The following is a 14,201-nucleotide window of genomic DNA, read 5'->3' on the forward strand; positions in this document are numbered from 1 at the left end:
GACACCTTTGGTCATCTATCCTTATAAATAAACACCACCAAAATGTTCTCTCTAGGTGGCAGAATCACAAATGATTTATTTCTTTTTCGTACTTCCCCTATGTTCCTTAATTTCCACAATGAATGTATTTTTTTATAACTAGGGGGAAAAAAGGCCAAAATAAATAAATTCTTAAAATCCATATTCGCAACAAACCAAAATTGCTCTTCAATATGATTTACATAGGCTGTTTTAGACTGTTCAGATCCTTTGTTTCCTAAAAAACGAAAAATAAAACCACCTTCAAGTCCTTCAGGGGACTGTCCAGAACTTCAGTCATTAACCACCGCCACCACCCTCAAGATTTCTTCTAGTATATCATTCACTTATCACAGAAATTCAGCAGAGTTTGATGAATCTCTTCAAATAATTATTCTCTTCAAAATAACTGAATGCGCTATCCAAGGCAATCGGCTACGCGCTGGGGCCCCTTAACTGTAAAACTAAGGGTATGCTGTTATTTTGTACAGATTTGTAAAAATCCATGCATTCCTTATGCAGAAGAGGTTATTACTCTTTTACATATTTTAAAATATTCTGTAAAAAGGAATTTTCACTTTGTTAATTTCCTTTAAGGAATATACAGATAAACCTGTACATAGCCTTGGCTAATGCACAAAAGTAGTAACATAAAAGATATGAGAAAGTCATCTTTGGCAACTAAATTCCCAAAAAGGAAAAAGACTAAGAACAGAAACTTCACTCTTAAGGTGGGTAATGGTACTACAACTGCATTTGGCATAAAAACAAAGAAGGACACATCACCCAGAATAATCTCTAGTAATTCTAAATTCAGGCATTCCTTTCAAAAGATTCCCTTTTTTATCAATGCTTAATCTTTTTAATTTAGCTTTGGAAATGACACCTCCACTAGAAAGAACTGCTGACAAGAGAAACTAAATGGAAAAACATTTTGGAATATACTTCACTTAAGTGTTAACTCACTGCACGATACAACATGAATGTGTACATATTACTAGCTTAAATTTTCTACAAAATTAACTATTATTACTAGAATATTTTTCTTTTAAATATCTGAAAAGTTACATGTCATTTCCAAAAAAGTAAATATTATTGAAAAGAATAAGTAATGAAGTCAGTATCACGACCAAGAAGAATTAACATCTTCCTATCTAAGCAAAGCACAGCGCTAGATGCTTTCCAAATCAAGTTCACAGATCTGCTATCTGTCCCCCAGGAATCCTCAGTCTCCAGGAGTTGTGATGCCAAAGGTCCTTCCCAAACTATCAACAGCCAATATCATCTCCCCCGAAATTCACGTCAAATTAGCTGACATCTTATATTTAAACTTTGCTTTAAAAAAAAATTAAAGTGGATCTAAAAGGAGTATCATATTAAAATGAATCTAGCAAATGGACAAGGCAGACGTTGAGGGCTGAAGAGGAGGAAAGGTCAGAGGGAGGACACTTAGTTACAGAGAGAGTCTAGGTCAGCATTTATAATGTCTCTACGAGGATGAACGATATTTCTTGTTTGCCCAGAGACCACTCCATGGCTGCTATTGTTGCCCAGGGCTGTGTTAAAAGAAGAGACTGAAAGGGTGCAGAACCTAAGCAGCAGGCCTGAGGCGATATATATTTTAATTTCAGTATTCAAATTTTATAATTAGATTTAGATTTCTTCTTATCTACACTGGTTTAAAATAGCTTTCTTCCTCTAGTGCATGTTGTATTGATTTAACAACTGAATCACCCAACCTTTTATTAATTGAGAAAAATGATATTATTCTGATTTAGCAGAGATTTATATTATTTTAACATGGTGGGAAGTTGCCTTTCTATGCAGAGTAACTGAGCGAAATTCCACATATTTTCAAAGCCTTCTGTATATGAACGTTTTCCATTCACCTCAGAATCTTTGTTAAGAATGCACAGCCTGGACTCTAACCTTAAAAGTGAACAGAAGATTTATTTTCTTCAGACACGGGCAAATTTAAAAGGAAGCTAGAAGTCATTTACTTTCACACAACCTAAAACAATACTGTTAGCACTGCAGTGACAAAGAGGCTGCACATGACAAAGGTCAGTTAAGTGAAAGAAGGCAAAGGCAGCAGAACTCAGATGCTCAGAATAAAAACAAAAATAGATCCAATGCAGCATTTTGCGAATGAAGATCAATGAAAACAGCTGCTCAATATCGTATCACTTAGAGCATTATTTTCTATATTGTTATGACAGATCCTTTCTATTCTAGCAATTCCTCTTTGCCAGTTCTTGACATTGCCTTAATAAAACCAATACTTAAGCCAAAAATTTTCATTACCTGAAGTAAAAAGGTAATACATTGCCTCAGTTAAAAAGTACTTAGCTATCATGGTAGAAGTGAGAAGATACGACAAAAATATAAACCGAGTGGCAAGGGAGAAGCAGCATCATATTTTATTTAACCACTGATCTCAGTAATAAGGCAGCAGGTTGTCTTTCCGATCCAAACTACTTTTACAAGTAATTCAAATACCCCTGCTCGCTCTATAGTGGGGATCTTCCAAAGAATCAACCGAGAGGATGAAGGACCGGAAAATTATGTTCTAAACCATAAAAAATAACTAAAATATGAGTGAAAATGTATGTTACCACTTAACACTATAATTCTCAGCAATCTGAAGTAGAATAAACAACCTTACTGCTTATGCTCATGGACAGCAGAGCAATTAATGAGACAGTTAATATATCAAATCAATAATAAAGTAGAGGTGATGGCATACATATTTGTTGAGCTTAATCAGTAGAGGAAAATACAATTCAATGACTGGAGATTTTATGAAATCAAGCTGTAGTTCCACATGAAATAATTCAGCAGCTCTGTCTCCTTACCTGTGAGGACAGCTTTGGCTGATGGATCGGCCAGGTCCAGGGCTGACTTCCCGTCAGTGTTCCGAATGTTCGGATCCGCTCCGTGCTGCAGCAGCACTGTGCAGGGAAAGCAGAAACAGTATCTCACCTCAGGGATACAAAGATTGTTTACTGGTAAGTGTCGCCTCGGCATGGTGCAGGCATAAACATACATTGCACGATTTTTTCTCTTTCAAGAAAAAAAAAAAGAATAAAGAAAAAGAAAGGAAAAAAAAAGCACTGCAGCAAAGGAGCCTCTCTAGAGTACAGCGAAGTTGGCAACTTATGGTACAGTATCATCACATGACTGAACAGCATAAACATGGAACTAGAAAAATCTCGCAATAGACAGTTCGGGTTTGCCTCCTCAGGCAGCAGGAGAGGAAGCCAGGGCTCCCTGCCTCTCACTGTGGAATCGGCTCGCCATGAACCTGCCTGTCTTCACCACCACTGTGCTGCTTGTTGCTGCTGCTGCTTTACTGCCGAATTTCCGAACGCTTCCTCCTCTCCTCCGAATAGTTGTAACACTGTGCAAGCCTTTTAGTGGCTCACCGCTTACACATGAAACTCACCATAACAGACTGGCTTGCTTCCAAGAAGTTTAACAGACATAGTAATGCATGCACCTCTGGTCCCCTGCAGTCAAGCTGCAAAAAAACCCCCACCTTCTACAATAATTCTTTCCATCAAAAATTTTTAAAAACAGAAACTCAATCACTATAACATATGCTAAGGAATGAATGTTGCGCATGCTATATTGAGTAGAAAGTAGCTGTAAAGAATTTTTAGATATAGAGGCTCCCAAAAGAGACAACCACTGTTTCAATAAAATCCAGATATAATAATTTATTAATCCGAAACACTTCTCAACTACATTTGGTATGTGTGTGTATAGGGAGAGAGGGAGGGTGGGTGTTATACTACCCAACCAACGGTTGAACTAATAAATATATTAAAATCTAGTCCAAATAAGCACAGTTCAATTACAAGTTATTCTAACACTTCAAATTAAGATTTTGTGTACTCCCAGAAAGAACAGGAGTTGTTGTCATTTATCACTACACTATAGCATAAGTTTAAAACAAAGCAGAAATATTAAATTCAAATAAGTGGCCAAAAACATGTCATATAATGTCTAAAAACACCTGAGCCACTACTGTTGAAGAGTTCCAAATTTTCATTGATTAACAGTTCCATGCTAAAATACCCATATTCTTTTGGAATATCTGGAAGGCAATCCTCATATATTACTAAGTAGTAAGTCCTGCTATTCATAAAGCTCTTCCTCTTCCTTTAATGCATAAGCCATCTAATGGCTTTGTTATTATGTACAAAGGAACAGCTTTATCTAGAACTAGGACGCAGCTGCTGGGACAGTGTGCATCAGCATCTCTTGCATTAAATCTTGGGCACTTTCAGACTTGGGATCATAAAAACTAGCCAGGGCTTGAGAAGATGCAGGGAGATTTTGCCAAGACTTTGTACATTACTTCATTCTTGAAGGTAAGCAACAAATATAATCATTTTCCCAATGTTTACAAACTGACTCAAGATTAAGTAGAATAAAACAGCAAATACCACAGTATCAAACCATAGTTCCTCTTTCATCATAATGAGCAAGCTTTCACAGCAACATTTTTTTTCATTCGAGGAAGAAATCCCAACACGAAGGTCTAGCTTGTCACGGGTCTTTATCATGAAGCAGACTTATGTATCAAATGCAAAGCTGACAGCTATCGCTCTATCTTTATTTAGCTGCTGAGTGATCACATGCAAAGGGTAGGAAAACAAAGAAATCACAGCTACCATGAAAAGCCGAGTTTTTTATTGCATACTTCAAGAACTTCAGAACATGCTGTAAACAAGAAGTAAAGCAATGTATTAATTTAACAAGACTTGACAATAATATGATGAGAGCTTTTATTTTGCAGCTTAATGAGTGGCACAGGCAAAACACTGAAAGCCTATTGTTCCTGCTAAAGTCACCTAAAATCTCACTCTTTTTTACTGTAACTAGTATTTCACCTATTATATCTTTGCTATTTTGCAAGAAAAATCTGCTATTATGGGTTAGTTGCAGTTTTGTTTTAGGTGACTTTAATAGGGGTAATCTTTACTAGAAAAACCTGTTTTCCAAGTATTTTTGCATCATACCTATTTCTTTCACTGGACTGAAGACACAGAAGCATCACTGCAGAGTAACATAGCAATGGGGAAGAAGCAGCTGAATTTTCCTAACCAGATGCTGATAACAAAATTCACATTAGAACATATTCAACCATTTTTAATTCACCAGATAGGAGTTAAAAAAACAAAACTCAGTAGGGTTAAGTGTTTTAGGGTCAGTAAAGGTATTTATAACCAGACCAGGAAAGATCTCAATCTAACTATTATAAAAGGGCAGCCAGTGGTGGGAGGATTAAATGAGAACAAAAAGTAGTATGCAAAAGTACTAAGCACACAGCCTGATAATACGTATCAGCTGATGATAATATTAAAGCACATTTTAAAATGCGGACCCTATTTGTACTCTCAACTCTCCCACGAACTACTAACTCAGTGCTTTGTTTGAGCGCCAGAACTTCAGACAGGAAATCTATTAGGCCTTGTAGACCACATGGTCTCTGTCTCATCTCCTTACCCCTGCCTCAACCTCACCATTACAGGGGAAAGCAGCCATAAACAACACTTAAAAGAATGTGTGTGGCTGTGTACCAACAAAATTTTATTTAAGCATACTAAATTTGAATTTCGTATAATTTTCATGTGTCATAAAATATTATTGTGATTGTTTTTAATCATTTAAAAATGTGAAACCAATGCTTAGCTTGCAAGACATACAAAAAACAAGGGGTGAGCTGGATTTGGCCCACGAGTCATGGTTTGCCAACTCCGACCTTGGACAGTGATATACAAAGCGTGCTCTATGGACTGTTCCAGTCCCAGAACTCGTTGTAATCCAGCTACATTGAGATAAGCAGAGAAATTAAGAGGAAGCAATTAGAACTGTATATGTCATTTTAAAATTACTTCTTCCAGTACTTCACTTTTATTGCAGTTTACAAAATTATTGGCTTGCCACGCACTGGGGAGGAAAAAAATGAGTCCCCTCCCGTGGACGGTCGGAGAAGCACTGAGCCAGGGCACACGTAAAACTCCTTGGGCCTCAGTTCCCAGGTCTAGGAAGGGAAGGAGCTGGACTAGACAGATGACTTCTAGACACCTAGGGCAGGCCTCAACTCCTGATGATGCTTTTACGGTTACAACCAAAGACCTGAAGGCTTAAGATCTAAGATCATACGTTAAAATAAAAAAAAAGAGTTGCTTCAAGGCATCTTCTAAAACCAGAAGAACAGCACATACTTTAGGCAGAGGTAATGACAATAGCTTTCAAGAACTATCAGTCTGTACCTGAAGTGGCAGCACATAGGACTCTCAATTCTGGATGCTTCAAAATTTGCATTCAAAGTTCTGAACTACCAAAGGGAATAATAAAATGTGACTACTCATACATAATACAATTATAAATTCATCTTGTAAAATCAATATACATTGACAGCACACTGATATAAAACAGATTCTTCTTTGAAAGTACCACAAATATATAAAGCAAAGTTCTCAAAATATACAAACAATATACAAAGGTTTGAAAGAAAAAGAGGAAAATTAAAATCTGAGTAGCATTCAGTGCAGAAACTCAAGACCACATACTGTGTACTGTGGCTATTCAAAATCTCCCTGTACTATCTTTAACCAATTAGGGCATTATCAAACCTCAAATTCCAAATGATTTGGCTGTATCCAGTTGTTCTACTGATGTTATTTTAAATCCATTTATCTCCTTTTGAAGTGAGAAAGATGGAGAAAACATAACAGCTAGCATAATAACAGATAGTTATAACTAAGGTAGGATCACAATATTCAAAATGTCATTCTCAAAGAGCTTATGGCAAGAAGGACATGTGATTTTCCTATTTCTGGTGCAAGCACTGAGCTACAGCGAGCCAGATTCAGAAAGCATGCCTTTAGCCTGTGACCAATGCAGCAGAGACTGACACTGTTTCATTTAATTCTTCAAGCCTATTCAATTTAAGCTCTCACATCATTTTAATTCTTCCAAATAAAAATATTTCTACATGTATGCAAAGCTTTACCCTGTCAAATTCCTAGAAAAATACAAAGTGCTATCATGATAAACTGTATTTAACTACGGGGGTTGTTAACTGACTTAAGAAGATAGAAACAATGTGAACTTTCCAAGCTAAAAATGTAGCAAGTCTTTTAGGTAAATTATCAGAAAGTGCTTTACTATAGTTTTCACTTTAAATGGCAGATATCCCCCTATTAGAATACTGTAAATTCTGTTTGTTATTTGAACTTTAGAGCTACACAGGGTCTAAAACTGTTCTTCACCGTGAACAGACAATTTTAAAAGAAGTTACGTTTGAAACGTTTTTCAAGTATTCATAGTCATCTTAAAGTGTATAAAGATATTCATTTGACCGAGTTTCAAAAATTCAATCATACAAAGGACCAAGTTCAACAGATATCTTAGCAAATAAATTTTTTAACTTCAGAGCAAAATATCAAGTGACCAAATTTTAACTAGCTACAATTTTCAATGCATGGGACTTTCACCAACACACACGGGTTTTAAGAGACAAATTATTTTTTTTAAAGTGATACATATGACATATCCTGTGGTTAATACATATTCAGACCACCTCTTCTATAGAAATACGTACAATATTATAATGGTATAATACTATACAATGGCATAATGTTATATCACTATAATAGCGAATATATTTATATACTGCACATATTTTAAAAAACCATTTATCTTTTCATTCAAGATACACTTTATTTACTACAGCATAAAAGTAACCTGATATATTTTATTTTTTAAAAATCATCAAGAGCTGATTTACCACTAACAGTAAACATGAAAATTCAAGCAACCAGTGCTATCCTATATAGCAGTATGGCTTACTGAATTTGAATTAGAATTTAAATGGCACAATTTCCTGTTTTCAGTATTGGCAGACTTGCTGATTTGGACCAACCCTTAGGCTGTAAACAATGAGCAGAACTAGATTTAAAACAGAAACAAAAACATAACTTCTTAAAATCATCTAAGAGCTAATAAGACAGTTAAAGAATTACCAGCCCAAAACTGAACAGCAAAGTGAATCCAGAGGGTAAACATGTGTGGAAGCTGCCTTTGTTCTGAAAGCAATTATTGATGCAGAAAAATGTGTCCTTTCAATGTCTTATGGGGCAAAGGGAACAGCAATTAATGCCCAGGAACCTCCCCAAAATAAGGATTCTAACAGACTCTCTGCACACAATAAGGGCTGTACCCTCAGGATGAGGATAAAGTGGATGTGAACTAGCCCAAGTACAGAATCAAAGCTCTGGTTGGAAAGTTTGGGTGTCCAGGCTATCTGAAAGCTTGAATTTGATTTAAGGTGGTCCTAGAGTGGCAGTAATGCCAGGGCATCTGGCAGACAGACACTCCCATCCTCTTAGGCGAAGGTGCTTTCATCAAAGGGCGAAAACTATTCCTATAAACATACAGTAAAATGTCTAGCACCTAGCCAAGATAACCAGGCACAGAAGTAATCTAAAATGCGGATGCAACAACTAGCAGCAACAGACAACACAAAACAGACCCATAAAAACTTTAGATACCAGAATTACTAGACATATTTTATAAAAAGAACTATGCTTATTGTGTTTAATGAAATAAAAAACAAGCTGAAATGTCTAAGTTATTGCAAACTATAAAAAGTGATAAGGCAAATTTGCAAAAGAGCCAAAAAGAACAACAAAAAATAAAAATGTAATAACTAAAATTAAAAATGAAGGCTTCGGTTACCAGCCAGGATGGAGTAACTGGTATCAGACTAGCCCTCCCTCCCTCCCTGATGAAAAGTACAAAACTGGGCAAAATATAAAAGCAACTAATTGAAGGCAGTAGTGAATAGTAGTGCTAAACTGTGATCCTTCAAAGAAAGGAAACTAAAAGATGGGCACCATAATCACTCAACTCTCTGCCTAAGACAATTTGCCAACCATGGGCACACAACTGGAATCAGAGAAGAACATGGTGGTCATGCTGAGCTGAGAAGACAGACATCTGAATTCAGGGCAGATGAACTGGCTGGAACCTGCAGGGTGGGAAGCTGGAGAGAAGGGACCTGCACAGAGAGCAGGGCCCAAATGTTTGTGCAGGCGTGCCCTGTGGTAACAGAGTCGTGGGCTGGGCTGTATATGTGTAAGACAAGACCACCTGAGGCTTAACAGGTAGTAGCTGCTATGGGTTGAAAGCATAACAGAGTTAGTAGAGATCAAGAGGTGCTAGGGGGGAGAGTAGTGCTGAGAAAAACTGAAATTCTGGCCTTAAGAGAGTAAAGAGATCCTAAAAACACCTCATTAACACACACGGTACAGATCTGGGAAAACAGAAAGGCCAACTTAGTCATGAATAAGCACCATACTCTAGAGCACAGAGTTGGGGTCTACAACGTCAAAACTATTTTCACAATAACATTACAACACAATTTCCTTGTTTCACTGTGTTAGCATTTGGACTGACGGTGCAAAAGCAATGGAGGATAAAATTGCTGGTAACTTAGACAAATTAAGGCAGTGGCATCAAACTATATGAGTGATCACTGCATTCTTTTTTTTTTTTTTTTTTTTTTTTTTTCCTTTTTCTCCCCAAAGCCCCCCGCCATTACATAGTTGTATATTCTTCGTTGTGGGTCCACCTAGTTGTGGCATGTGGGATGCTGCCTCAGCGTGGTCTGATGAGCAGTGCCATGTCCGCGTCCAGGATTCGAACCAACGAAACACTGGGCCGCTGCAGCGGAGCGCGCGAACTTAACCACTCGGCCACGTGGCCAGCCCCCACTGCATTCTTCATTACCATGCATTTGCAGTGAAAAAAGAAGGCAGTTTCATTTTAGAATGTCCTTGATGACATAGTAAAAATTATTAATTTTATTAAATCCTGACCCTTGGATACACATCTTTTTAATATTCTCTGTGAAGAACTGGAAAGAATGTATAAAGGACTTCCATTATGTATCAAAGTAACAATGGTTGTCTCAAGGTAAAGGATTTGTGTAATTACTGGAGTTGCAAGCTAAACTACTGCTTTTTGTCCTGAAACATCACTTTTAATTAAAAGACAAACTAACAAAACTATTATGGTTATTCAGTCTTGGGTATCAGGCGGACTTTTTTAAAATGTCAATAATAAAATTTAAACTTTCAAGAAGTCAGAATTTTGCAAAATTTTTTATTTGCCTACATGAGCTGGAACTTCTAAACACTTACTTTTCTGCTGACATCAATGTAATTATAACAAATGTAGTTTTTTGATATAGCATAAAAAAATGTGTCAACACTTTAGAATATCTGCGTAACTCAGTGAACCAATATTTCCAAAATGACCAATGGAAACTGTTACAAGATCACGCTTGGGTACAAGATCTTTTCTAAGGGAAAGACAGACCAACAGATTGTGATGCTACAGAATACAAAAAGTTTTTTCATATGGTTTCAGGTCCATATTGCAGTTAACCATTAAGAAACTACCACTGGTCAAGTTTGGATGGGATATCAAAAAAGAATATCCACAATTATTCAAAAAGGTTATTAAATACACTTCCCTCTTCCAACTATCAATTTGGACCTTCATCAGAATAGATCACACACAGAAGCCAATGGGGACCAGCTGACTTTGATTAAGTCATATAGTAAAGATATTTTCATTAATATAAAACAAGGCCAATTATTCTAACTTTTTTGTTTTGGAAAATATAGTTATTTTTCATAAAAATATTATTTCTATTAACACATAATGAATTTGCTATTTGCTAAAGAAACCAGTAACTTTTTAATGTTTGTAGTTTTGATTTCTAATATGTTGTATATGACCCACATAAACAAAAGCTCTTTAAAATGCTCAATGACTTTTAAAAATGCAAAGAGACCAAAATATTTGAAAACTTCTGCCTTAGAATAAGCCCTAGTCTAGACACACCCCAATAAACTCTAAAACTACATCTCAACAAGACCTGCAAAGGAGACAGAATCTGGAGATTGAGTCCCAATATGTTAAAAAAAAAACTGGGGAAACACTTTAGGCTTTCCACAATAATGCGCTAACAAAGCGTAAAATCAAACCTTCAGAAGTTCAGCGTGATTTGCCAGCAATCGAATTCTGTTAAAACAACAATAAAACTTTTTCATAGAAAGTGAAATTAACATTGCATAATCTCTACAATGTCTAACACTGAATCAAAACTTATTAGACATACAATGAAAAAGGAAAATGTGATCAAGAGTCAAGAACAACAAAAAATAGTCCAAAGAAATCATATCCAAGATGACCCAGATGTTGGACTTAGTAAAGACTTTAAAGCAACTATTATAAACAAATTCAAAGAATTAAAGGAAAATATGGACTGAAGAAATAAACAGAGAGACACTCTAAGAACCAACTGGGAAATTCTAGACTTGAAAAGTTGAAGGAGTCACACTAAGTAATTTCAATATTTACTGTAAAGCTATAGTAATTAAGACAGGGTATTATTGGAACAAACATAGATATTTAGATCAAAGGAACAGAAAAAAGACCAACACATGTATGGCCAAGTGATTTATCTACAAAGGAGGCAAGGTAATTCAATGGAGACAAAAACAGTCTTCTTGACAAATCATGCTGACACAACTGGTTATCTACATAGAAAAGAAAAAACAAAAGCACAAAACTTGACTCTTTCCTCATATTATACAAACAAATTAACTCCAAACAAGACATAAACTCAAATATGAAAGTTAAAACAATAAAACTTGTAGAACAAAACATGGAAGAAAATCTTCATGATCTTGAGATAGGAAAGATCTCTTAGGATAAAAAGAGCTTAAACCATAAAAGAAATTATTGAAAAGTTGTTCTTCATCAAAATGAAGACTATCTGCTCTTCAAAAGACATCATTAAGAACATGAGGGGCTGGCCCCATGGCAGAGTGGTTAAGTTCGTGCGTTCCACTTTGACAGCCCAGGATTTTGCTGGTTTGGATCCTGGGCATGGAACTACCACTGCTCATCAGGCCATGCTGAGGCAGCATCCTATACAGCAGAACTAGAGCGACCTACAACCAGAATATACAACTATGTACTGGGGGGCTTTGGGGAGAAGAAGAAAAAAAAAGAAAAGATTGGCAACAGATGTTAGCTCAGGGCCAATCTTTAAAAAAAAAAAAAAAACAAAAGAAAGACAGCAGTTTATTTAAAAAAAAAAAAAAAAAACATGAAAAAGCAAACCACAGGGACTGGCCTGGTGGCGCAGTGGTTAAGTGTGCACATTCCACTTTGGCGGCCCAGGGTTCACTGGTCCAGATCCCGGGTGTGGACATGGCACTGCTTTGCACGCCATGCTGTGGTAGGCATCCCACATATAAAGTAGAGGAAGATAGGCATGGATGTTAGCTGAGGGTCAGTCTTCCTCAGCAAACAGAGGAGGATTGGCAGTAGTTAGCTCAGGGCTAATCTTCCTCAAAAAAAAAAAAAAAACTAACCACAGACCAGAACATTTGCAACAAACATGTATGATAAAGAACTCAGATCCAGATTATATAATAAACTCCTACAAATCAATTATAAAAAAAAAAACCCAATTTGAAAAATGAGCAAAAGACTATGACACTTTAAAGACATACAAATTACTAATACATGAAAAGATGTTCAACATCATTAGTCAACAGAGAAGCGCAAATTTAAAAGACAGACAATACTAAGTATTAATGAGGATATACCAAAGCGGAAGCCAGACAGCAAAGAACATACTTCTAGAACAGATAACTAATCTATAGTGGCAGAAAAAAGATCAACTGCTGCCTGGGGATGGTGGAGAGGAAAAAAAAACTGACTGCAAATGGGCACCAGAGAATTTCACAGAATGATGAAAATGTTTTATTAAACTGATTGTGCTGGTAGTTACATGGGTGTACACATTTGTCAAAACTCATCAATATGTACAGTTAAGATGGATGCATTTTATTTAATTATCTCCAACTTATTTTGTTATAATTCAATAAAGTTGGCTTTTTTAAAAGTTCAATAGAGGAGTTTAACCACAGATCAGAAATACCTAAAGAGAAAATTACTGAACTGGAAAATACGTTGATAATATTTGCAAGAACGCTGCATGGAGAGACAATCATGGATGAAGGGCAGAGGGAGAAGGTCTAACATGTTGTAACCAGTCTTAAAAGAAAGAGAAAACACATACACATTTGAAGAGACGACACCTAAGATTTTCCCAGAACTAACAAAAGACACCAGTCCACAGGTTCAAGAAGCCCACACAGGATAAACTCAGTGACACAGAAAAAAAAATGTTACACATATAAATTAGGGGAAAATGCTATTTAAAAAATAGCCCATAACTCAATAGAAAGCAGGTAATTGAGTAACAGTATACAAAATACATCAGAGAGAAATAATTCTTGAGCCTACCCTAACTATATGTTATTCTATATAGCATAAGTAACAATTTATTTCTATCTCTGCTTCCAGGTATGTTTGCAACTGTAAAAACACCACAGTCCTATACATTCCCTATACCGGTAATTTAGGTAACATCAATTAAATTACGATATACCTTAAAAACTCTGCTTAAATAAATGGTAATAGTAAAGTAGATATAATCAAAGTTTTTCTACAACACTATTCTGCAACCAAGATATATAAGGTTATCTGATGAGCCAAATCAAAGAAAACTCTTGATATAATTTAATATTTCTTTTCATTTGTAAAATTTTGCATTTTTTAAATATTTTATTTCCTTCTTACATTTCTTTTTAGAATTCTCTTCAATTATTAAGATCCATCTTTTTCACAGCAGAGTTTCTACCCCAAATAAACTAAACATTAAATTCTAACATTCATGGCAGATAAACACTGGCTCTGTCTACCAAATTAAAATTTGGGACTCAGAAAAAATGATCAATTCTGTTCTCTCTCAATATACTCATGTCAATAAGCAAGTTTCTCTCAAGAACATAAGCTCTAGCTTATTTCTTTTATGCTCAGTGGTGTCTTTTCACTGAATGAGTAGTGACATTCACTGAGTGAAGGAGGCTTCTTTCATCTTAATACCCTTTGGAGAAACCCCTGAGAACCTCATAATATAATGCATGGTCCAATGTGACCTACTTATAAAGCTCTTCTAAAATGGAACTTGAAGAACAGGTATTCTAGTACAATGAACAGAGAACTGAGGACGCTGG

General features: G+C 36.0%; 1 protein-coding gene across 1 annotated transcript in view; it reads right to left on the reverse strand.

Annotated features, from left to right (window-relative positions):
* The window catches only part of TNKS (tankyrase), a 202,131-nt gene that overhangs the window by 133,149 nt on the left and 54,781 nt on the right, over positions 1–14,201 (reverse strand). The window contains exon 3 of the mRNA XM_070598134.1: positions 2,874–2,969. Within this exon, the coding sequence (XP_070454235.1) occupies positions 2,874–2,969 (96 nt within the window). The remainder of the gene's footprint in view (positions 1–2,873; positions 2,970–14,201) is intronic.

Source organism: Equus przewalskii, chromosome 28 (genome assembly GCF_037783145.1).
Source record: "Equus przewalskii isolate Varuska chromosome 28, EquPr2, whole genome shotgun sequence".
In the NCBI taxonomy this organism is placed as follows: Eukaryota; Metazoa; Chordata; class Mammalia; order Perissodactyla; family Equidae; genus Equus; species Equus przewalskii.